This window comes from Microcebus murinus, chromosome 16 (genome assembly GCF_040939455.1).
Source record: "Microcebus murinus isolate Inina chromosome 16, M.murinus_Inina_mat1.0, whole genome shotgun sequence".
Lineage (NCBI taxonomy): Eukaryota > Metazoa > Chordata > Mammalia > Primates > Cheirogaleidae > Microcebus > Microcebus murinus.
The window spans coordinates 17,695,477-17,722,971 of record NC_134119.1 but is presented as its reverse complement, the minus strand read 5'-3'; the positions used below and the strand labels follow the sequence as shown (position 1 = coordinate 17,722,971).

Sequence of the window (27,495 nt, the reverse complement as noted above, 5' to 3'; positions counted from 1 at the left end):
TGATTTTGCTAAGGATAATTTGGAACTTCATTGGCTTCTCTTGGAAACTTAAGATCTACCCATACCAGCTGCTCTATGATCTTTTCCTTCCTATTGCTTCTGCTCCTATTCCTTCCTTGTACCACCTTTGATGTTTCCTTCAACTGTCTTGAATCCTTTGCTAAATACCCATTCAAATCTTTACCTCCTTTATTTCTGTGTCCCCATCAGCCAGACTTTTCTCCTTTCACTTTAGCCCCTCAACTTCCTATAGCTGCTTCAACTTTTTTTTTTTTTTTTTTTAGCCACAAGAACTTTTAAGTCCCCAGTTCCTCGCTGGGGGTTCTCAAGGGACTAAGGGACCCCCAAAAAACTTTGTGGGGCTAAAAAAGGGGAAAAAGGCTACCTGGAAACACTGAATATTTTATCTACTCAGATGGGCTTTGGTGATAGCTGTTTGCTGTCACCTCAGTCAGTCCCTTTCCTAAAATTTAGTCCAAAGCTTTTATAAGATTACATGCCAGGAAAAATGAAAAATTTTAAAACTTCTCTACAAATATCATTAAAAAATATTAGCCCTCATATTAAACAGTTAATCTAAATTGTTCCATCTACTAGAAATGCAATTCTGATAAAAATATAAAGTGGACCAAAGATGAGAGTATATTACTGTGTTAACACGACCGATGGCTAAAATTTTAGAATGAAAGCTATAAGATCTCTATTTGCATCTATCTGTATACATGTTTATGTATATATTATATATAAGTAATATTTTTCTATCTCTGGATGGTATTACCAAGTTAATTCATAAAATTTTGTAAAAGAGCTCTATTCAAATTGTCTTAGAGATAAATGAGCTCTTATATAAATTAAATATTCCTAAAACTCCCAGAAATATGGAAACTAACACAAATGCTTTTTAAAGTTCATGTGACTTTGGTACATATTTGATAAATAAGATTAATTAATATTGTTGGTTTAATAAAAATGGGCATGTCTTTTGAGCTGTCAGTGTTAAGTATAATATGGGCATGCATTTTTATTCTACTTGGATTCATTAGTCAAATAAATTTATGTTATATCTACTATATCTAATTTAGAATTATAAAAATCACAAATTCAACCTAAGAACAAATATATAAGTAAAGATTCAGTAAAAATGAATTTCTTGACAGTCATTACTTCTTATGTATAAAGCATAGCATTAAAAAAAATCCATGTATTTAACTTTTTTAGGGTTTTGCTTTTATGATACTTGTTTGACATGCATGTATTGTAAAAGCAGTTAACAAAGAAATAACTTGAGATGATGCCCAGCTTTGTTTGATGTTATAATATGTCTGCCTAACAGTAGTTTTCCAAATCTTTTTAGTAATTTGTAACCTTAGACCTATGCTAATTTAAATTAAGTAGTAGATATTTATTAAAGATTGAGATTATGTCTAAGTAATATCAACTATTGAAACAACAATTGCTATACCTAAGGTTTTTTTTATTACTCTTTTTTTATGTCAAGAAAATACGAGAGTACAAATATTTTGGTTGCATTTTATATCTTTGCCTCTCTCTAGCAAGGGTTAGAGGTATGTCCTTCCCCTCTACAATGCTCACTGTATCCCTCAGATATGGGTTAACCCCCCCCATCCCTGGTGAACACCACCACCATTTGAGCACCATAGTGTTAATCCTTAAGTTTGTTTAGGTACTTTGTCTTTTTATCTTTATATGGTATAAAGAAGCTACATATATTTGAGTTTGTTAATAAAATATTCTTTTGCCACATTGTAAAGTTATACTATAAAGAAACATATGTCTATAGAAATTGTGAGATGAGATGCTCATAAAATTTTCTAGTCTGATACAAAATGCTGGTATGTGATAGAAAATTCATAATTGTCTACTTCTTAGTTTTCTTTGTAAAATAAAGGTTATATATAATTAATACATGTAAACAAAACTACTAAAAATAATAAGGGTGAAAAGAAACAACTCTGTATGCAAAGTATCTGAGGAATGAAGGACTTTTTTTGTTGTTAAGGGAAAAAGAGAGTAATTTTGTCTTAAAGTAAGATGACTAGTTATTTCAGAATGAGAAAGAGGAAAAATATAGGACATAACCTGAATGAATATAGAAAGTTGTAGGTTTGTAGAAAAGGACTTTTATGTGTGGTCAAGCCGGCTAAGATTGAATGAATTGATTTATAAAGTTGTTTTAAAAACGAGCTCAATAGTGTACTGTTACAAAATTAGAATTTGGTTTTCTCTCTGTTAAAACAAAGTTTTCTTGGACTATTGGTTTGTTCTTAATAAGATATTGGAAAAGGTTTTTCTTTATTTTTTAAGTAATCTGCCTGGGAAACAAAGATTCTATGTCTTATCAAAATAATTAACTGTGCTTTGTGTTATCTATATCATCTTTTAAAGAGAGCCTAAGTATTGTTTCATAGTGATTTATGATCTTATTTAATCCAATGTTCAAATCTTTTGACATTTCTCACAGCTCCCCAGCCTCAAGTCCTAAATGTAATCTTGATCTTGGACTGAGCTTGAGATTTCCCAGAGAGCCCCTGGAAAGTTTCAAAGGATTTGTTCTTTCACCTTGTAAAAATATTCAGTTTGATATATTAAATTGCATGGGCAGCATTGCCAAGTAAGAAGCGATGTTTAACCTCCTCTAGGTTATATTAGTATGGATAAAAAATAATATAACTATTTCAGAAATTGTATGAATTTCACAGAAATTTGTTGATATAATCATTGTCCATGATATGTCATGGTATAATGTTATCAGTTATAATTATATCTATTATTTAAATGTGTGCCACAGAAATAACCACATTCTCCCATCAGTTACATCATTTTTATAATGAACTCTCATCACGTTTTTAACCACAGACATTTTAAGTCTTTTACCATCCACAGATTTTTTTTTTAAACTCAGATTCTTCCTGAGAGCTCTGGCAATCAGCTTACAGGCCTGAATGCTTCATTTTCAGCAAAAAGCGATTGTCTCAAAGATCCATGGAAAGACTATGTTTGGTAAGCTGGAGTATATACTTCTGATGGCATTGCTTAGATAATTTTCAGACCATACCACTGGAATGAGTATGGATTTCCAGAACTAGTAGAGAAGCTGACAGGCTCATAAAACTGCTAACACACGATCAAGCAGAATAAATCACTTATATGGAACTGAATGACATAATAAAGAATGATGATAATTTTTGTGGTTATTGTTTTAGAACATTGCTGGTTCTTGAATGTTTTATTTAAGAGACCCTCTTTCTCTTTTCTCAAGCTATCTATAATTTATTACAATTTAGTAGATTATACTTTTGTAAAAAGAAATGAAACATTTATCTTCCTACCTGATACCTCCAGAATTCAGAAACTCTTATTGAGTATTCCTATTTTTATGACACTATAATTATTTGTATAAGTTCAATAACAATCTGTCCTCCTTGTAACAGGTTGTAATTGGAAAAATTAGTTTATAACAAAGGCCTTGACTGGAATGTCATATTTAAAAATGATGCATTGAATCAGATATGTCCAGATAGTTTTAAGGCACAAAGGTGGACTTTACGGAGCCAGTGGTTACAAAGGCTCCTTGTAAAAACCAGCCTGGTGCCTGGCTTATAGGATTCCCAGCCTTACAGGTGAGTAGGGAAGGTTTCTTTCTGGAAGGTCTAGGAAACTTAGGATAATTTTGGAACCTCAGGAAGACAGGAATTCACCCAAATCTATAGTTATTACAGGAAAAATCTGGTGGTGAATTCTTGGCTTGGCCTCCAAGCCTCAAGAGGCTTTTAAAGGTCTAATCTGAGATTTGTTATGAAACATTCCTGTAAAGCAAACTCAAAAAGTCTAAGTGGTCAATTACCATTATTTCTGCAATTAGGTAAATAATCAGGCCAAATCTAATGAGGCCAGACTTATTTTGTAAACAAGAATCAAAAAGGGAGGTGATTGTAGAGAGAAAATTTAAGTTTAAATGAAAAACTATAGTGTACCCCTGTGAGTTCTTAAATTCTAGTCCTGTTTGTTTTCTTTGAGGTTTTTGTTATCTGCCTGTAAACTGGACTAGATCTTACCATCCTATACATTTTGTCAATTCTTCTATTAATAGTTTTCTCCAATACCTGGCTACAATTCTCCAAACTAACATTTCCAGTTATTTTCTTACTTTCCTGACTTGGCATCACTGAGAACTGGATTCTTGAGTGTGGCCTTTTGACTGAATCCAAATTTTACAGAACAAATCCTTTTATTAAAGGCATTTGTTCTGTGAAGTTTGGATTTGGTTGAGGAGCCACACTTGAGGATCTGAAAGGCCACATGTGCCCTTGAGGCCACAGGTTCTCCACCCCTGACTAAAACTATCCTTTTCCCAAAGTCCAGGAAACTGGAGCTGGACAACTTGGTATAAACTGAAGAATTCATCACAACTGTTGATGTATGGGCAACCTTCATGAGAATATCTCTTCTTTCCTTGAACAAGAAGAGGAACTGACAAAGACTGTCCCTTAACCAAACTTTAGTCAGGTTTCTCTAAGCCCTGTTCTTGTCTAGGCCCCATCTTTGCCAGACCTACACTGTCCAGTTTGAGCAAAAATCTTGCTAAGTCAGTTTAGAGAGAATCCCCTACCTTTGATATCTGACAATCCTGATATCTAATCAAATTCCTCATCCCCCACCATCCTCCAGGCAATATGTGATCATCCCAGCCTGTGTTCAATAAGAATCCTGTTAAGTCTTTTTAGCCAGAATCCCACCCACCCCATACCCCTGATGTTTCTTCTTAGTAATTTTCAACCCACTAACCCCTATCCTGTTCCTTGGCTATAAATCCTGGTTGTCCTTGCTATATTAGGAATTGAACCCAGTTCTATACTGAGTTCTCTTTTCCTCTATTTCAGTAGCTTCTGAATAAAATATGTTTTTACTGTTTTAACTACTATCCTGTTCTGGTTTCTTTTGACAATAGTATCCAATCTGGAAGAACAATTGCTAGCACAATAGATATTTTGATTTGAAATTGGAAAAAGCTAGTGATCAAAATTTGAATCAGTGCTTTGTGTACATATGTAATGTCCAGGAGAAAGAAACACTTGAAAACCTTTTGTCCTGTTTGTTACTAAATACCTAGAATATGGGAAAAGACACACTTGGGATCAGTGCTGATGGAACACAGTTGTATGAAAAGGAAGGCAGGGGATTGCTGTGTAAATAAAAAGGTGGCCTCTACATGGTAATTTATATTTTTGTAATCACAGAGAACAGTTGGTGTTAAAAAATATGTCATTAGGTTTTGATTTATTGTTGAAGGAAATACTGTTAATTATTAGTAGTATCAAATTATAGCCTTTAAGTATGTATATGACTTTTTGGCATGCTGTACAAGGAATTGGGCTGTAAGTATAAGTCTGACTATTGAGGAAAAAAAGATGCTCATGTTTTTAAAACAAGACAGGAGGAGATGAAAATATTTCTTCATGATGCTGATAATTCTAGTAAAGACCATTTTGAGTAATTTACTTGAGTGACGTGTCACAACAGTATATTCAATATGTTGAATTGCTTGAACCTTCACTTTAGACTCGAAATACCCATTTTTAAAATTTGCGAATAAGCAATTAGGATTTCTTTTAACGATACTGAACTGTGTGGTATCAGTGTTTTAAACTTTGATGCTTTCCAATACCTTTCTTTAATACTTACTTTTGGAGAAAGAAACGTGATTTATTGTCACATATGTTTAAAAATCATATCACTATACATGTAGTATTACATAATACTTCATGAGAAAATGAGGAAATACTTTATAGAGCTAAAAGCAGTTAGAAAATGGATTGGAAATCTATGTACTCTGTCTCCCAAGTTGAAATAGTCAATTTTTCTGCTTTCGTTTGTTATATGCTTGCTAATTTAATGCCTGATGTAGTTCTATTAATAAAACTCACATTCAGCGAGGAGTCTTTTATAAGTTCTAGGTTCACAATAGTCTAAATATCCAGGATTATCTGACAAAGCCACCACATATTTATTGTCATCCAACAATCCTTAACTGGGAATCAGGAATTTCAAATGTAGTTAATGCAGTAAGAATAGAAACTGGTTGGATGTGGAACTCAAGGACTTGTAGCTCAAAGTCTTTGTCATTAGGCCAAGTGTTGACAACTGGGCAAGAGCACAAACAAAATACAGTGTCTTCCACTGGTAGGCAATAACAATAAATATATCAGTATTTTATTAAAAATAATGTATTTTGAAAAAATAGCTTAACTATTGTGGTCCATGGATGCTGAAATAGTCTTTGTCATCTTCATAGAAAAAAAAAGTCATATTTGTTGATAGCTTACTATGGGCAAACATTATTCTAAGTGTAATGAACTCACATTACCTGTGAAGAAGCCAGTATTTTACTGACTGAGTCATGGAGAGAATAAATAACTTATCAAACTCACCCAGCTGTTAATTGGCAGAACTAGGATTTCAATAGAGTTGTGGCAGTAAATTCTGCTCTTGGTCATTACCTGACAGAGGAAAATAGTACTCTAGGAGTCTTTAGGAGGTCAGCTCAACTATTAAGTGTTTTATATTTTGAGGCCTCCTAAAATCTTTCTCTACTCTTTTAACATACAATTTTCCTACAACATTCTCCTCCTCATTATCACTACCAGTGATATTTGATTAGAATCCTTTAAGGAGAGAAGTGGCTGCTAAGAAGGGGATGCTTTGTAGACAGAGAGAGGAGGGATCACCTTTATGGCCACAGATTATTTCCTTAGTCTTGGCCAACTTTTTTCTTTGGCTATTGGGGTCTGAAGACAATTTAGGTGACTCATAACCTATCACCTCTAATCCCTCAGATATCTCAAAATTGCATGCTCATCTGAGTGTCTTAGTGAATGAATAACATTATCTTCTCCCATAGAAGATTTTCACAAATCATAAATACATTTAAAAGTATGAGTTTATAAATACGTTTTCTTAAAAGTATATTTAAGAAAAATATATACTGCTTTATCTAAAGCAGTAAAAAATATATCAGGTTTTAGAACATAATGTTTTCAGCTTGTTTTAAATACACTGTCTTGCTGGCAGTTGTGTGTATGGGTAGAGCTATTTTTCTCTTTCAGATCTAGCAGCGCCCTCTAGAGTGAATGGTCAAATACAATTTGATAAGAAAGAAGCAGTTTCACAAATTCAAATATTCTTGAAATGTCCCATCCTGAGGGATGTTACTTACAAGGAGTAAAGAGCTGAACCCAAATGTTTTTGTGCTCAAGTAAATATTCTTTTCAATGATGCCTTTGGGTAAAACAAGAGAGAAATAAGCTTCTTCAAAGAACTGTGAAAATTTTGTCTTAGTAGTTGCACATCTTTTTTCTCCTTTTGAAATGTAGTGGTGTACAATGTTATTTTAAAATGGATATTTTCATAATAAAATTACTAATGTTGAATTTTTTTGCTAACCAATATAACCTGCCCCAATTTTTTGGATGCCCATTATGTATATGATAGCGTGTTTGTGTTGAGGAATATAAAATAAATAGAGAATAGACCACACACCTGGTACTTACACTCATATTTCCACTTGTCTTTTGTAGTAGAGTGTGGTTCATATTGATTATTGTAGTTTTCTTTACTAAAACATTGTCATAATTAAAAATATTACTATTAATATGTATTCCTTTTTATTACAGAGGAAAATACTCAGGAAATGTCAGAGGTGAAGAAAACTTTGAGTGAAAAAGTTTCTCTCTATAGAGGTGACATCACAGTGCTAGAAGTAGATGCTATAGTCAATGCGGGTGAGTAGTTGATTTTGCTGTGATATATTTGTTATGAGTATTATTTAAAAACATTTTTTCTTAAACAGGAATTCAAGTATTCTAGAAAAAAATATGCTTCCTGGTATAGAAATGTCTTATATATTTCCCTTCTTGATTAAAAACGTGGAGAATTTATTTTATGTATGTGCTGTAAGTAATGTGCTTTCTACAGTGCCCTCTAGAGTGAAAGGTGCTGCATTGAGATCAGGGCACTGGACCACTGGAGAAGTGACACATTGTTGCAGAATGTTCTTCAAAAAGAACTTTAGCAGATATAATATATTATTGTTAATTTCATGCTTGAGTTAATAATCGGTGAACATAAATGCAAGTTAATCAACCTTTTTCCTTTTGTGTAGGTTGTAAAGAGATGATTGAACTATACCAGACAAAAGTAAAACATAAATTATTTCTGTGATTTCAAAACCTCAATTGTTTGGTTCCAGGTTTTCACTTTCATTACGAAATGCTTCATTTTAACAGGTGTATTTTAATTTTAATGATTAATTGTTTAATTAATTTTTCTATTTGAACATTGGGAAAGATATGATAGATGTTATTTATGGTAGCCTGTATGTACTATATACTTATGTATTTTATTACATGGCTAGAAATCAAGAAAGACATAACAGTTGTGATTCTATAAAAATTGTAAACGGGAGGGTATTTAATGGTTTTAATTTGTGTTTTGTAAAGTTAGGCTCTTTGCAGGCTGAAAATGTCAAATAAAAACAAATCTGGACTTAGGTAAGGAAAGGATTTATCCGAAAAAGACTATTACAATAAGGGGAGGAGGACAATTGCAATAGGGAGAGGAAGAATATTTTAATAGGGAGAACTGCTTTGGCTATGATATCTATAAGTGTCTCAAGGGTCAAGCAGAAAAGGGCTTTTTCTTCACAGGAAGGAGCAAACAAGGTCAGAGAAAAACCTATGTGTGGGAATGGGATAAGGGGGTGGCACGATTAGACAGTTGTTCAGGGAATGTTTTTCCCCTGAGGTTCGCTGATTTGAGGAGTGGCCGTTAAGGAGAGGTGGTTCATCTTCCATTGCTCAAGGGTAGGTCAAAGTTCAGGGGTTTGGAGGGAGAAAAAAAGACTGACTAAAGTTTGGTCAGGTCCAGTTTGTGGGCATTGACCAACCAGAATGGTAAATAGGGATAAACAGTTCAACTAATCATGTATGAGAAAGAGAATAGAAATTTGGAGGGTCTGTGTCTGGCCTTGTCAGAGGTTACAAGACAGTCATCTGTGAGTTTTATCTAAGTCATATGGTGAAGAGAGGTTCTTTGCAGTAGCCATTTCCATAGAACACTAACAGGTGGGGATAATTCCTGATGTGGCTGTTTTCCAGGAGTAGAGTTCAAATGAAGTTCAACATTGTGTCAAGGTTCCCTCTGGTGATGAGTAAATTCACATGGTATAGTAGGAAAATGCATTGGTAGGTGAACAGATAGGTCTCATGGAGAACCGGAGCATTGTTCTAGGATATAGCACTGTTCTGGCAACCTAGCAGGAAGTCTGGAAGCCTAGTTAGCTTGTTCTTTCAGAACTGGGTATCACTTGCTTTGTACTGTAGCTGCTTTGCCATAATCAGGGCTCAGGCCTCTGAAGAACACAGGCTCTTAGAAAGGGTCCCATGAAATCCTCTCCAGTATAGAGTTTTAATCGGTTGTCACTATAGTTAGTAAGTTGACAACAATTTATTATGCTGTAAATTACATAAACATACAAGCTTTAATTAAAAAAATTAAAAGGTCTCATATATATACCAGCAGGCTTCCTGTATGTTCTTGTATTAATAATTTCTAGCCATTAATCCTAGTTCTGTCCTGAGAAGTACAATTGATGACATGATAACATCTACTTCCTTTTTAAATATTTGAAGACCACTTTCATGAGTTTTCTCTTTCTTGTTATTAATACCACATTAGCATGCTTAATAGCAACAGTAATGGTCTTTCTTGGGTTTTGTTAACTGCATAACTATTTTTCTCCCCCATGAAGCCACAGACCACCTTTTACCTTTTTGTGTCAACTCCCAAAGCAATGTCTTCTCCTTATGTTCTTAAAAAATATTTGATACTATATATTTGTTACATTGAACTACATGCAAAAGAATTTGTAGCACCTCTGACCAATACCACATTCAGTATTGGGGACTTGGCATAGTGAATCAATTTGGCTCTGGTTTTAAAAGTTATTTATTTAATCAATCAATAAAAAATATTTTTGGGTAATTTTTATTGAAATAAAATAAAATAGCAGTAAATAGAAAAACATCATTATCTCACTACTATTTTGATTCTTTCATATTGTTACCTTTCCCTTGCCTGTATGTGTAATTGTTTCATAGGTGCCACGTAATGTACAAGGGTATGATTAATTAATATGAAGACAGGCAGCAACTTTTGCTCATTCCCAAAAACCATTAGGTACCTTTAGCTCACCTCTGTGCTTATGACAATTGTAATTTGGCCATGTTTTGCATCTCATGAGGACAGCCTCATCAGGAAGTTCAAATGAATGTATAATGTAATGGCTCTATTTACAGCTTTCTACTGTGCAGTTTGCTTGCCTAGTATGCAAGGAATGGAACAGCTGTTAACCTTTGCGGTGAACAAGGTAACTACAGAGTTGCCTCTAGTGAGATGCAGGAAACTACAGAGCTGCCTCTAGTGAGAGGGAAGTGAGAGGCAATGGCTCTAGTCGAGGTGCCAAAGCAGCCCAGCCTTCACTTTCTATTAGACTTCTAAAGTTCTGTTTCCATGACCATACTATTGAACATTGTAACACCTGGTTCTAGTTGCTATTAATGAAATGATTTGATATTTTAAACTTCCTAATAAAGTGGCTTTTGAACGTCCGTAAATTTCCTTAAATGTGACCCAGGATGAACATCCTATATCTTATATTTTTCTCTCTAGGAAATTATGCATATTTGGTATATTTTAATAAAATAGGTTTTGTAAGCATTATAGCTCACAGGGCAATAGCACAAGTTTAGTTTCAAATTCAGGTTATCTTACCCAGGGCCATTTTTTTTTGTTTAAACTTTTTATTTTGAAATAATTATAGGAAATTGCAAAAATAATACAAAAAGTACTGTGCACTCTTCACCTATTCTGTGTAATCTTCCCTAATGGTGACATCATATATAGCTACGCTACAGTATCAAAACTAGAAAACTAACATTGGTACTATTATATAGACTACAAACTATTCAATTTTTACCATTTTTTAACCTCTGTGTATGTGTGTGTATGTGTGTTTAGTACTATATAGTTTTATCCCATGTATAGATATGACTACCACCACAATCCAGATACAAAACGATTCAATTATCATGAAAGAACTCTGTCATGCTACTACCCTTGTATTCACATCCACATACCTTCCAACTCTGTCCTCCATCTTTATAGTGTCATCATTTTAAGAAGGTTATATAGTGCTGCAATAAACATTGGAGTGCAGATTTCCTTCAAAATATTGATTTCAGTTTCTGGAATCAATGGATCATATGGCAGTTCTGTTTTTATTTTTTAAGAAACTTCCATACTGTTTTCCATGATAGCTATACTAATTTATGTTCCCAACATTGCACAAGAGTTACCTTTTCTCTGCATCCTATCACTTGTTATCTTTCAATGTTTGATAAAAGACATTATACGAAGTGTGAGGTGATATCTCATTGTGGTTTTAATTTGCATTTCCCTAATGATTAGTGATGCTAAACATTTTTTCGTGTACCTGTTGGCCATTTGTATGTTTTCTTTTGAGAAGTGTCTGTTCAGGTCCTTTGCCCACTTTTTTTAAAACAGGCTATTTATTTTCTTGCTATTGAGTTTCTTATATATTTTGAATATTAACCCCTAATCAGATGTATAGTTTGCTAATATTTTCTCTCATTTTTAAGGTTGTCTTTTCACTTTGTTAATTGTTTCCTTTGTTATGCTGAAGCATTTTAGTTTGAGGCCATCCTATTTATCTATTTTTGCTTTCATTGCCTCAAAAGTTGAACTCATAGAAGTACCGTGTTTCCCCGCAAATAAGACAGGGTCTTATATTTATTTTTCCTCAAAAAGACAACCTAGCTAGGGCTTATTTTCAGGGGATATGTTATTTTTTTTAAGTACGGTACAACAATCTATATTTATTCAAATATAGTTAAGTCGTCTTCTTCTGGAACATCATCATAACTCTCCAAACCCCGAATTCTATTCTGAATTTCTTGCGACTCTATTTCCTTTAGAACTATTGGCCCCAATCTCTCATGTTGAGCAATAGCGCTCTTCTGGGGCTGATGAGAAGGGCTGCCCATCTTCTTTACTACTCCACAACTAAATGTGTGGGTTGTGCAGATATGCTGCATAGCCACGCCCATCACTAGGTTTTATTTTCAGGGTAGGGCTTATATTGCGCAAAGACTTAGAAATCGTGCTAGGGCTTATTTTATGGGTAGGTCTTATTTTTGGGGAAATACCGTAGAGAATATAATGATGGTTCTTAGAGGGTAGAGGGCAGGTGGGAGAGAGGAAATGAGAAGTTGTTGATCAAAGGTTCCAAAGATTCAGATAGACTGGAAGAATAGGTTTTGATATCTGTTGCGTAGTAGGGTGAGTATAGTCAATGATAATGTATTATCTGTTTCAAAATAGCTAAGAGTAAATTTCAAATGTCTCATCATAAAAAATGGTATAGGTAAGTGAGGTGATGGATATATTAATTAGCTTGATTTAATCAATCATAATTGTATACATGTATCAAAACATCACATTTTACCCCATCAGTGTATACAATTATGATTTGTTAATTAAAACGTATTAATAATAAATAGTGGAATCACACAGCATGTAATCTTTTGAGGTTGATTTTTTTCACTAAATATAATACCTTTAAGGTCCATTCAGATTGTTACATATATCAATACTAGTTCATTCTTGTTTTATTGCTGAGAGTGGTTTAGAGTTTGTTCAACCATTCACCTATTAAAGGACATTTGGGTTCTCTTGAATATTTTGCTATTACCAATAAAGCTGCTATGAGCATTAATGTACAGCTTTTTACATGACCATAAGTTTTATTTCTTTGGGATAAATACCCAAGAGTGTGATTGCTAGATTATATGGTAAGCACATGTTTAGTTTTGTAAGAAAGTGCTAACCTGTCTTCCATAGTGACTTTACCATTTTACATTCCTACCAATAATGTATGAGAGATCCAGTTTCTCCACATCCTTGCCAGCATTTGGTGTTATAATAATTTTTTATTTTAGCTATTCTAATAGTATATGGTGATATCTCATCATGGTTTTAATTTGCATTTCTCTAAAGGTTAATGATGTTGAATGACTTTCTATATGCTTATTTGCCACCTGTATCTCTTCTTTGGTGAAACATCTGTTCATGTCTTTTGCCATTTTGTAATGGATCTCAGTAACGTTTGGTTTCTTTCTTTTTTTTTGGTCTCAGTAACATTTTAAGATCTTTGTGAAGTTTGGGCATTCTTCCTTTTTAAAGCCACACCCTAAATCATATCTGCAATATATTAAAATATGCTACAGCCTGCATTAAACATAATTACTTAAGAGTTGGGAGACGGTTAGTTGACATACCAGCATGTTTTGCAGATATTTAGGTAAATGTTAATTTTAATTTTGTAATTTTCATATCTTGGAAATCCAAATTATTTTTTTCTAGGCTCTTAAAAAGCTTATTGGCACTGTGCCCATAGTGCTAATTATAAATTGTCCCTGCTGACATCAGCTTGATTGGACAAATTATTCAACCCTTCAATCCTCAGTTTTTTCATCTATAAAGTAGGGATAATACTAGTAATTAAGATCAGAGGAATTTTGTGAATAATGTGTGAAAAGTATGTAGTACAGTTCTGGCATAAAATGTGTACTTGGTATATTTTAGCAATCAAATATATAGTTACTGAATGGACTTCATACTATGGCTTTCTTCTCTTAGAAAACTCAGATGAGCAGAGGAGATGGAGACTATCTGCCATGTTTATTAGCATTCTGATTTTCTTTTATGCATAGCCAATTTTCCCCTTAAAAACACTGATGCTCAAGGTAGCGTAACTGCTTTCTTCATGAGCAGTTTTTTCAAAACACCACATATTTTAATATGAGTTTTTGTAATTACTAATGTGTATTTGACACTGATCTATATGTGCTTTGAGTTTGACCCTGTTTTAATTCTGACTTTAATTAAAGTACAACTGTTTGTACTACAACAGAGAGGTGTTTTCAAAATTGGATTGTCTGTGTGTGACATTCAAATTCTATTTGTATAACAAAGCACTATTTTTCTAGGAAAAAAATTTACACTTTTAAATGTTATGTCATGGGGATGCTAGAAAACATTTGGTTACACATGCTTTGATCTTTAGGGTTAAACAACAGAGTTTTCAAATACTACCTAAATAGAAGAGTAAGAAACTTGACAGAAAAAAAAATCAGCAAAGATTTATTGAGTGCTTGTTATTAGTCAAGAACTGGGCTGAGCAGTGGAGGTAAAAACAAGTAAGTAAACAGTTGCTATATAACATGATGAAATGCTTTATTAGAGCCATGTCCAAGGTGCCATGAGTAAACAGAGAAAAGCAAATAATCCAGGGAAACAGGTGGGTGCATGGTGCACCTAGGGAAGCACATGTGGCTGAGTTTGCTTGGAGCAAATATAGGTCACAGGCCAGATCATGAAGTATTGTATTTTATCTTCAGGTAAAGTATTTGTATTTGTATTTGTATAAAGTATTTGTATTTTACCTTCAGGGAATTAGATATATATATTTTTTTAATTAAAGAAGATGGGAAATTTTTAAAGTATTTTTTTCAGAGAGGAACAATGAGATCAGATATGGCAGAAAGATCCCTCTGGCAGCAGTGTGAAAGATAAATTGGGAAAGGATAAATTTGAGGAGACTAGAAGCAGAGATAAAACTATATAACTTTGTACCGAGTACTTCTGTTAAAATAACTCCAATTTTTCTCCTCCTAGCTCATAACTGTAGCTATTGTTTCTTCTGTTTTTGCTCTCTTAACTGTGGGATGATTCTTGCATTTTTCTGATTTGAGTCCACTTTGATTCAGAGTAACCTCAGAGAGCCTGAGTCTAGTGTGACTAGATCAAAAAAAATGGAATCAAATTGTATTTGTTCTTTCAACATTTTTTGAATTCCTAACTTGTACATAAGACATTTGAAGACACTGCTAATCTGGCTTTCACTAAACTGTTTCCACTAAAACTGTCTCACCAATGTCACCATAACCTCTTCCTGAAACCCTTTTTCAGTCTTTGTTTTCCAGGATCTCTCTGTAACACATAATAGTGTTGGACACTTTATCCTTGAATGTTAATTTTCTTTTAGCTTCACTGACAGACTTAGAAGTCTCCTTTCTTTAGTTCCACAGTCATAATCTTCATTTAAGTTAAATAATTTATTACTTAGACCATTGTAATAGACTCCTGAGTACTTTACCTGCAACCTCACCTGCTCTCCAAATGTAGACAAAATGATTGTTCTTATGGTACTTCTCTGTTCAGCCATCTTTAGTGGCTCCCCACTGCCCATAAGATCAAGGGCAAACTCATCAATGTGTCTAACAAGGCTTGCCTCAATATTCCTGCCATGCCAATCTCCAGCCCACTGATCTCTTGCCATTGACCTGCAATTCATTTTCTCCCCTACTCCTTTCCTTCTTTCTCCCTCCTACCTACTGTCCCTTCTCTTTTTCTGGCCTTTGCACAAACTGCTCTCTCTATCTGAAATATTACTTCTCTGTAGAGTTTCCCTTCCTAGAAGTTCCTGCCTCAGTCCTTCAGCATGTCAGATGAGGTTTCATCCCCTCTTGGAAGCTTGGATTATCCTCTCCTTCAGCTTCCCAATCCTGAACAGGTGTCAGTACTATGGGTTCCATAGCTGCATATATTTCTACTAGCATTGCATATCATCTGATATCATTTGACCTTCACTTACTGCAGATGTGGTTGTAAGTGCTAATGCAAGTACTGAAATGGCTTGGCTATATTTGGTTATAAAGGGTTTATAAGATTATCACCAAAATGAAATCGTAAAATAATAAAAAAAATATCATGGGAAACTTGAAAATCCTCATGATCCTCAGATGCTAGTGTGAGAAATACAGCTATAGATGATAGGAAATGTGGGACTTAAGTGAGAAACAGGAATTAAACATATAGATTATGTGAACATATTTATTTTATTAGTGTGAATGGTAGGAGGTATTGAGAGCTAAAGTGTGCAAAATTGTTACAACAATTTACAGGGTAGGTGTAACAGATGAAGAAACATAGGGCTTAAAGATTCACCTAAGGTTATACAGCCAGTAAGTGGCAGAGTCAGGATCTGAATTCAGGCAGTCTAGATCTAGAGTTTGTGCGCTGAGCTCCTTGTTGAAATGAAACCAGAAGTTGTCTATAATCTAATTTTAGTGAGTTTAGAGTCTAATCAAAACATTTCTCAGTATCAAAAGATTATGTAAGAGGCTTAAAGCCAAACTTATTGCTCACCTCTGGCTAATGTATATGATTTGCATTCTTATTTCTACTTTCCTGTTATCTTAATTCATTAAGTTTGTCTTATCTTACTTATAAACTGATTGAAAATCTTTTTGGAAGAAGGTGAAATATTAGGAAAATTAATAAAAAGGTATTTCATAGCTTTCTTTACTTCTCTTCCCTCCAGATAATTGCTCAATCTTTGTGAAAAAATGATATTTTTGAAATGATAATTAATCTTTATCTATCTATGCATCTATTCAGTATTTACTTTTTCTTTACCCACTTCCCCCAATTCCCAGTCAAGTAGATACTAGGCTGTTCCATTGTTGATTATATTAAGAAAGAGATGTGGTATTAGAAATCAGAGTTATAACATAAACAACAGATTTAGGAGAAGGGATAAAATACAGTGAACCAGAGCAAGAGTCTCATATTTCCCTTACCCTCCACAAACACACACATACTTGAAAAAATATTCCCCATGTAAAAGGGAGGAAGGAGAATTGGAAGGTTGGTGTTGAGAGCCAACATACTGATAAGTCTCAAAAGAAGTTTCTTCCATTCTGCTTTCTGGACCAAGCTCCATAGAGCAGATACATTGCTCAGAAAGGTTTATGGGATCTGAGAAGCAGATGGGAACTGTGCCTCATTTCTCATGAGGTACCCTGAGGAGACACTGAAATCTCAGAGAGAAGAGTAGCTTCATGGATTATCTAGGCAGATATAGCTCTAAGGAGATTTTCATGCTCTAACATGTAATGCAAAGAGTGCAATAATTTACACTTACCAAAAAGTGGCAGGGAAGTAAGAGAATGAACAGCCAGAACTGAAGGGCCTAGGTAGATGCATACCAGGAACTTCTTAGAGGTGACCTGCTTGTGCTAATGGTTGAAGACCAGGAGGTCCATCACCATAGTACAACCCCCCCACCCCTTAAATTGACAAAATTGGAGGCTCAAATGGAAATTAAGTTGAATTATAAGAAAAGAGTTATTCTCAAACACCTGTTTGCGGACTGAAATTCTTGTCTTCTGCCCTTTTTCCTGTAGAGTTTTCCCTTATTTATACTTCCTCCTTCAAAGAGCTGCCACTTCATGCAAAGGTTAGGTAAATAGTGCCTTATATTTTCCTCTAATTTTTGATGGTTTCCTTGATTATATTAAATGTCATCTAGAATTTTTGCTCATGAAAATTGTGAGGTAGAATGTTAATTTTTAATTTATTGTGGTTTTCACATATGTATTTTAATTTGGGATGGTATGACTCCTCCCCAAACCTCTGTTATTTGTCTGCCTTTTTAAACATTTCTTGTCTATTCTAGTCCTTTTATTCTACCAGATAAATTTTAGAATAATTTTATCAAGTTCAATATCAAAACATAAAACAAAAACATCACCACCACCACCACAAAAGCCCAGAAATATCCATGGATTTTTTTTTTATTAGAAATTTAAGTTATTTAGGGAGTTTTGACATCTTTATCATACTTCCCGTCTATGACTAGGGCTGGTGTTAGATTTATTTAAATCTTTTTTCCCTAATATTCCTCACTAAAGTGTTATAGTTTTCTTCATATAAGACTCACACAGTTATTGTTTTATCCTAGAAAGTTTAATTTTTTTGCTATTATGAATGGTATCTATTTAGTTTCATAATGTAGAAAAGCTATTAATTTAATAATTGACTACTTTGCTGAAGTTAATTTTAATAGCTTTTCAGTTGATTCCCTTGGGTTTTCTAGCCATGTACTAGTTTTCTGTACTTTTTATTGTATTAGCTGTCACATGGTAATAGTATTAAGTTAGTTATGTTGAGACATTCTTGATTATTCCTGATTTAATGGGAATGCCTATAGTCTGTTATTTCATAATTCATTCAATACATGTTTATTTAAGTACCTGTTATGTGATAAGCACTATGTTAAGTATGAGGTGTAAAATGGTAAGAAAAACAGATATAATTTAAGCCCTTGAATTTACAACCTAGTGATTAAACACTTTTCTAAATAAATATAAAATTACCAGTATGTAAGTTTGGAGTTGACAAGATTGAGGCTTTTGTTGTAAATTTCTATTTAAGTTTTGCTAATTGTAAGGATGCCTGAGTTTCCAACTAAAAAACATTTAGGTTCTTATTAGAGAGTTTACCTATGAGGAAAATTGAAATGAAGTAAAGTATAATATTAACCATAATTAAACAGTTATTTTTTTAATTTTAAGTTTTAAAGTAAATATCCATCTCTCTCCATTATTTCTTTGAGCATTTTGCATTATTTTATTCTTGTTGGTTGAGCACTTCATGCTTCTTCATATTGCTTTTTTTTCTTTTAAAATAGTTTCTCCATAATTTAGTACTTTTCATTGTTTCTGAAATACTTAGTGGGACCTATAAGACTGTCGAGTGTGGCAATATTGAAACTTAAATATAAAGTTGATTATAAACTTACTGAAATTTCAAACTTCTCAATTTGGGATAACCATATATTAAACAATTAGTAACTAGTTATAGGATGATACATTGAAGTTTGGGGGAGCATTAGTTTTTAGTATAAAGCCAGTAATGTTCAGAAACCATCTCCTACCTCCCTTTTTGCAGATCCAGCCTAGTGTCCATTCAAACTAAATCAGACAAAAGGGGAAGGAATTACTGTACTTCATTTTCTCCTTTTGCTTTCCCTTCTGTGATATGCCAGAACCTGCTGAAAGGTTGAAAAAATACCACTGTGAATAGCTGTCATTTGGTCAGTCTGTGGATATGTTTGAGTAGATGCATATAGGATGGGGAAGAATTTTTTTTTTTTGAGACAAACTCTTACTCTGTTGCTCAGGCTAGAGTGCAGTGACATCATCATAGCTCACTGCAACCTCAAATTCCTGTCACCACCATGCCCAGCTAATTTTTCTATTTTTTGTGGAGGCAGGGTTCTTGCTATTTGCTCAGTCTGGTCTTTAACTCCTGGCCTGAAGTAATCCTCCTGCCTCAACCTCCCAAAGTTCTAGGGTTACCAGCATGAGCCACTGCCCTGGCCAAGAACTATTTTTTTTTAAAAGGTGGATTCTTAGCACTGGCTACAGCTTCAAGTTTGAGCTTCTAACTATTAGGATCTCAGTGTCTTCCTTTTATCTAGTGTGAAGATAGATAGAAAATAAGGTTTCTATGAGGATAGAGTGAAAGAATAAATGAACATGAGCCTTTGTGATGTGGTAAATCATCATTTTTTCTTATTTAGTTCTCTATCCCAACATATTTTCTTGCTCTCTGACTTTTTACTTCTTTCTCTCCCTTCCCCTCCCCAGCCCTCTCCTTCCCTTCTCCTTCCCTCCCTTCCCTCCCCCCTCCCCTTTTTTCCCCTGAGACAGGCTCTCCCTCTTTGTCTAGGCTAGAGTGCAGTGGTATCATCATAGCTCACTGCAACCTCAAACTTTCTGGGCTCAAGCTATCCTCCTGCTTCAGCCTCCCAAGTAGCTGGGACTTAAGTCATGTGCCACCACCCTGGCTAATTTTTTTTCTATGATTTGTAGAGATAGGGTCTCACTCTTGCTCAGGCTGGTCTCGACCTCCTGGCCTTAAGCAATCCTCTTGCCTGGGCCTCCCAAAGTGCTAGTGTAAGTCACTGTGCCACCTGGCCTACTTCTTAGTTTTTCTGATCCACAATTATTTCTGAAGGAATATGTGTAATCAAACTAAACATTAAATCCTCCAAGTAATTAGAAGATAATTCTCAAGAGAAAATAATTGCCAAGGGGGATGGATAGCTGCCAAGAAATTACCCTCTGAGTTTTCTTCTTCTATAATATTTTTGACACCTGCTGTCTCAACTTTTAAGGGTATATCCTCTGTAGTTAAATAGTAACGTAGTCCTCAAGGGGCTTTCTTTTAGTCTTTGAAAGAGACTAAAAGAAAAAAAAATGCAAGGGAAAGTGGCAGCAGCTGGTTGGGCATTTGTTCCATGTGTTAGAGGTTTTCTTCTTCCTTTAAGAATTCTTCAGTGTACTTAGAGAAACTTATATTTAGTTTATTACACATATTGGTCAACTGGATTTTTTTTAAAAGATAACAGTTTTTTGGGTATGATTACAAAAGGAATGCATGTTAATACTTAAAATCAGGAAAATATAAAATAGAAATAACAAAACATCATCTCTAAGGTTTCTAAACATACATATGGTTGTTAAAGTTCCATGTTTATGCTTTAGGTTATTTTCTTTGCATAGATATATTTGATTTTTTACGAAAGTATTGTAATAGAACTTTTTTAAAATCTAATGACTACTTAATCTTTTGTTTGTGAATACAATGATTATTCTTATATGCAATTTTTAATAGCTGTATGATTTTTAATCATATATGTGAATGCTAATTTATTTAACTGTTTCATCATTGTTGGAAATTCAGATTGTTTTAAGTTTTTTTCTGTTATAAACAGGCTGAGAGAAACATCCTAGTGGATAAATCTTTGTAAAAATCTTTGATTATTCCCTATTAATAAATTCCTTGAAGTGAAATTATGGAGGTATATAAGTTTTAAACTTATGGAGGTATGTAAGTTTTTTGATATATGTAACCAAATTGCTCAATGGGAAGGTGAAATGAATTTGTATTTCAAGGTAGAAGGGTATGTATTTTTCCAAACTTCATCAATATTAAGTTTGATGAATTTATTTTAACCTTTGCCTTTGCACTGTACTTTGGTGGTGTTTTAATTTCCATTTCTTTGAAGACAAGGAAGATAGCTTTTGGTATTACCTTCTGGAATAGAAAGCAGGATTTTACCTATAAAATTTTTTTTTTTTTTTTTTTGCGACAGAGTCTCACTTTGTTGTCCAGGCTAGAGTGAGTGCCGTGGCGTCAGCCTAGCTCACAGCAACCTCAAACTCCTGGGCTTGAGTGATCCTTCTGCCTCAGCCTCCCGAGTAGCTGGGACTACAGGCATGCGCCACCATGCCCAGCTAATTTTTTATATATATATCAGTTGGCCAATTAATCTCTTTCTATTTATAGTAGAGACGGGGTCTCGCTCTTGCTCAGGCTGGTTTTGAACTCCTGACCTTGAGCAATCCGCCCGCCTCGGCCTCCCAAGAGCTAGGATTACAGGCGTGAGCCACAGCGCCCGGCCTACCTATAAAATTTTATTGGCACCATTAAGGTACAAATAATTTGGTGGTGGGGTTGGCATTGATTGGGGCCTGAGGAACAACCAGTGCTGAATGTGTCTTAAGTGAGAAAACCAAATGGCTCAAGTTCAATGGTACTGTTTCTCCTCCTGAAATTTAATATGGTGGGAACACAGATGGTTATAAAAGTTCCTCAGAATGAGAGAGGAACTATTTATTTCACTTTTAGAGTAGTCCCTAGCACCTCGCACAGCACTTGGCACTAATAGATGGACATCCATAGGTGCGTATAAGCCAGAGCACCTCTGCCTTTGCATCTCCAGCTTCAGAAAGTGGACTAAGTCTTCACAAGCTACTTTCCATGTGGACTGAGCCAATTCGACTGAGACTGTAGAAAAGGAAACCAGTCTCTGGGAGTGTAAACAGTTGTGTTTATATTAGGATGAAGGTAATGGGGAAGTGGATTCTAAGTCATTATTGGCCACTAATGAATATAAATACTCTTTGCTATAATTCAGTTCTTGTAATTGCACGGCTTGTCAGAAGTCGATTATAGTTAAATCTGAACAAAAACAACTTCATAAAGATGCTGATATTTCACGAGGCCTAGGGGCTGTCTAATGCTCATGTGCAACCTTATTTGGAATACTCCTTGCTCTTTTACTTTTTAAACATTTTATTTTTTAAATTATATAGTAAAATTAAAATTTTTTTCGTATACATTATTATAATTTTAGCTAAAATAAATGTATATGTTATTTGCTTACATAGACAGGTCAACTTAATTTCTAAACGTTAGTTTTTTTTCTTCTTTATTTATGACTTCGGAGAGCTGCTACTTTTGTGGACTTAAAAACAACTGGATGATAGTCATTCTTTTCTATTGGATGAATATAACTGTACTCATTTGGCCATTTGCTGACTTAATTTTTTCTACAGTTAAGGCCCTGGTTTATGTGTGTAGGGAAAGGGAAAACTGACATTGATTTTTGAATTCTACTCTTTAAATCACATAAAAATTAGTACATTTCTTTACCACAAATAGTAGTGAAGAAAAATAGCTTATCAGTGGAGAGGAGACATCCTTATATTTTCATGAAATATAAATCCATACAAATTTAGGAGTTTCAGAGGAACTCACTGATTGTTATTTACTGTGTGTTTGGTGAATAGCCCCTTATGATGTGAATTCCATATAAAAAGGAAGGAGTCAATGCTTGCTACTTGATTTAGAGCAATATTGTTATTTATAACCCTAATTTGGTGCTTTTTGAATGATAGTAGTTTATTAAACTTGGTGTTATATATAGGAAGATTTGGCCATTTTGATAAGAAAGAAAGGTTGAGAATTATTTTTCAAGATTCTTCTCTAGTTTAGCTTTCTAGATATAGAAGCACACAATATTTGCTTTAGAATAAGGACAGAAATAAATATTTTATTTTGACATACTGTTAGTGCAAAGGCAGCAGCTCTTTCACTACTTGTTTCATTTTTGGAACTTTGAAGAAGCAAATTTATGGCATCAGATTTTCTCGGCTTCTTTTGACCTTGAGGTCCAATCTGATTTGCTTTGTCAAATTTTAATTTTATGACATGTCACATCTCTGTCATGTCCAAAATTAAACTTCAGGGTAGAAGTGTATTTTTCCACACTGAGATTATGAACAGAATAAATTATCAGAGAACTATATTTAAATGAATGTATAAGTATAGGAATGTATGGGTTTAGGCTACACCTCCCCACATAAATAGCTTGTTACTGAGCAATCAGTCACTGGAGTTGCCATGAACTTGGAGCTTAATGAACAGGTGGAGAAAGAGGATGAATCCCAATTCAAAATGGATCTGACAGCTTATCAGGCAATTTCACTGATTGCTAATCCAGTTCGTTTGGCAACTTAATTTATCACACAGTTAGAATTTTCATCCCATGGGTTTCCAGGTGGAAATTAATTCAGAAACATGGCCAATACCAGTGGGTTGAAGAGACCTGCTTAAGCTTTGTGAGGACATTTAGAAATAAGTTATTTTAAATGCATAAACCAGGTTTCTCTTATAATTCCATTTGTGTTTATCCAATTCTTTCTTAAAATGTTTGGATGCTGCTAGCATTTGATGGTATAATCATGGTAGTGAATTTAAGGTTTATTTGTGTAAGAAGACTTCTAAATTACTTGTTAATTTTAACTTCTAAATAACTTGTTAATTTTAATTCATTGGTGAAATAACTACTAAAATATGTTACATAATCTTGTGAATATAATTCTGGCTTTACATATAGAAAATTACTGATCTTGAACATGTCTTATAGCATCCATAGCAACAAATAATGAACAGAAGAAATTATTTCTTTAAAGCTCACAACTTTACATCTTCTGAGTACTTACAAATTTTCTAATTAGGCTGATTTACAGCTCATTATTTTGCTTAGAAATATCGACTAAAGCAATTTCTTTGACGGTAAGGAAGAAATGCACCCTGTCTCTCATAGCTCACACTCTGACTTTGGAATTCACAAGGATAAGCCTCATTAAATGGGCTTGGCTTAGAACCTGGGTGTGGTTTAAAATAACTTGAAAACCAGAAACACATTTTCTTCACTTTTTAAAGACTTATTTATAGTGCATAGAAAGTTAAATTGAATATTGATCCTTGAAAAGCAAATGTGTCCTGTAAAAAAAAGACAGAACAAAAGAACACAAAAGAAGATTATAGAATGATTGATTGTCCAAAGCCTAGTGATAGGAGCCTCCCCCTTATATGTCATTTTCTGTAGGCATCTGTAGCTCTCAAAGGGTGACAGGGATGAAGTGTTAGAGGAGATTAGTTGCACCTTGACATGAACTGTTACATTTTATAAGAAGATTGAGGAAGGTTGATAACAAATCATTTCTAAGAAGGAATTTGAGAAACGAGGAATGGGGTACAAGATCAATAAGATCTACGATATAACTCCAGGAAAGGACACCAGGGAATTTCTTATAATTTCTCAAACTCTGAAGCATCTTCAAAAAGAATTTAAGTCAGTGAAAAGCAATCGAGATGACAGAAAAACCACAAACTGGCATAACGCTGTCATTGATTGGATATGTCAGGCAAATTGTGGCTATCATTCTTATGACCAGGCTTATTAAAGTAATATCTTCATAATCTAGAGGGCCTCAATGTTGAATCATCCTGGAATCCTTCCCAAATCCCCGTTATGAGTCTTTGGCATTTTTCCCTGGAACATATTGCAGGCCTGCAACCTTGTCATTTTAGAAACTGTCCTTCCATTTTTACCTTTAAAGGAAAATGGTCATTGAGTCCAGTACTAGCCCTTGGGAATCAAGCCAAAAGAAAAAAAATCTGCAGGGCATTGTTTGATTTTCTCCTTCTTTCCTACAAGAGCGATGGTTGTGTCAAACTTTAGTGGGTATCAGAATCACCCAGAAGCTGCTGCTGCTGCTGATGAAGCACAATGAATCCATTTGAGGTTTCCCCCTTTTGTTTTATATTTTTTGTATTATTATTATTATTACCCTTCCTATTACCATTACTGTCATTGTGCTGATGAGAATAATGGTAATAGGAAAAAATAAAATAAAATAAAAGGGAGAAAATCCCAAATAGACTCATTGTGCTTTATAACATTTCTCATTTAATAAACTACCGACTCTATTACTTCTGAGTAATTGGTAAAGTGTCCAACATGCTATGCAAATAGAAGATAGTAAAACCCCCACTAAGATGCCATTTAGTGAAATATGAGGATCCTGTAACAAAAAAATCCTCAAGGTGAACTTAAGTTCCATCAGGAGGACAGTAAGAGATTTTTTCTTCTTGAGTGAGGCTTTTGTTACTTTTCCTTTGTTTTAACTTTTGGTTCTTCAAATAGCTTGCAGCTCAGAGGAAACCCATTTTAATCTAAAAACGATTTTGGTAGCTGACAGAGGCAATCTCATTGGAGAAATAATGTATTCACCAATTAGAAGTTCATATTGCTTTTAATTCTGCTTCCAATAGTTCGAGGAGTTTAAGAGGGAAATTGAGATTTATGTATTTTTTTCTTCAGTGCTACATACATGTAGCTACTCATGGTAAAAACTGAGAATAAGAAGATTTAAAAGGGAGCAAAATAAAATAAAACATAGGCATACACAGATTGTAGTAATCTTGATTACTAGGCATTCAAACATTATTCTTCAAGCATAAAACAGGCCACCCTGTTAGTGATCCAATATATTAGATTTGTGGATATATTGAATCATATGTGCAGGCACTGACTAGATTGCCTTGAATTGTGATAGAACTGATGTAATTGGAGAATCAGGTGAATCTTGGGAAGATAGTTGCTTGACAGCAATGACAGATTTTTGTCCCTGTTTTAGTGGGTAGACTTGAAGTAGGGAGCTCTTCTAGTCATTCTGTCAAACTGAGGCCTCCACTCATAAAGCAAACTATTATTTAGGATTTTATAATCTATTGTTAAAGTGTAATTACCAAATGACATGTTCATCTTACTATGGTGATTTGTCAGATCTTTGTCAAGAGCTTTCTAAGGTAAGGGAGACTATGATATATGTCTGATGCCTCCTATCATGTCTGGCCCACTGTTAGTGCTCAGGACGTGTTTGTGGAATTAACATATGGTTGAGTAAGTTGTTTCCTGTAATCAAGACTTTTACTTAGAATGGCGGTAAGTTGACTTAAACATAGAGGATTTTCTACTTTAATCAATTAGCAAAGTTCCCCCAACTGGAGGGTTTATTTATTTTTTAATGCAATGTTTTTCTTTCTTTTCATTTAAACTTTCTTTGGAAGCACAAATGATATAAAGATAATGATATAAATAAAGTAAGAAAAAATAAATTACTAGTTACTCCATCTTCCAGCAAACTGTGATTTTTTACAATTTGTCCCTATGCATCTGCACATTTTGGGGGGCGTTTTTATGACTGGAACCCAGATCTAGTTTGGTATACTGAGTTTTCTACTTAACATAAATAATTTCCATAGTTTTATACAATTCATAATTATAATTTTAAATGGCTACATAGTATATTCTTAACTTTGTATTCCCCAAGTACCCAATATCCCCACTTAGTTTTCAAGGTCCCACTTAACTTTCCAACAGTCTCCTAATTTCTGTTGATTTTTATGGCCTTAGTACTTTACACATACATTGACTGTAGAACTTGTGATATTACAAATTTTTTCTTTTAATGATAATTATGAGAAATGAAGTACATCAAAGGATGAATTATACAGCTCTGTGTCCTGATGCCTAATTTACTAATGGTCATGTAGTTGGCACTCAATAAATATTTGCAGATACCTATGTAAGGTCTCAGAATAGAAGGATGAATAAAATACAAGTTTCTGTATTTAATGCTCCAAGTATAGTGGCAGACAAAAAGGTGGACATAATGTACAAATTGCTCTTCTAGTGTTATATACATGGTGCTAGGAAAACTCAGAGGAGGCTAATATACCCATGCAGTAGCTTTTTCTTTTTAGGATTTTTTTCCCCCTAATGGTATGAGGAGTTCTAACATTTTTATGGCTCTTGATTTTTCTTATTAAATTATTTTCCAAAAGATTTTGTCTCTTCATGTCTTGTTTCTCTCATGCCTTGCTTGCCTATGTCATTTTCTAATTTATATTTGGTATTTTGAAATATATTTTTCAATAAATTATATAATCTCCTTATATAATTGTGACAGGCAGAATTCTAAGATGTTCCTCAAGATTCCCTATATAGGTCCTAAGTAATCATTGGGACTATAAATTTGGTGGGTTTTACTCCCATGATTGGGTTATATTATGGCACACTTTAAGAAAGGAAGATTATCATGACGGGTTTGAACCTATGTTAATAGTTATGACCACATTAGTCTTTTGAGAGTACAGTTTTCTTTGTACTTATGGTCTACAGAAATGTGAGCTAATAAATGGGTGATATTTAAAGCTACCAAGTTTGTGGAAATCTGTTATGCAGCAATAGCAAATGAATACAATATTAATCACTTGTGATACTTGTTA

General features: G+C 34.1%; 1 protein-coding gene across 1 annotated transcript in view; it reads left to right on the top strand.

The window, feature by feature from the left end:
* MACROD2 (mono-ADP ribosylhydrolase 2) overlaps window positions 1–27,495 on the top strand; it is a 1,812,973-nt gene that overhangs the window by 68,842 nt on the left and 1,716,636 nt on the right. Inside the window, 1 exon segment of the mRNA XM_076010917.1 lies at window positions 7,692–7,799. Within this exon segment, the coding sequence (XP_075867032.1) occupies window positions 7,692–7,799 (108 nt within the window).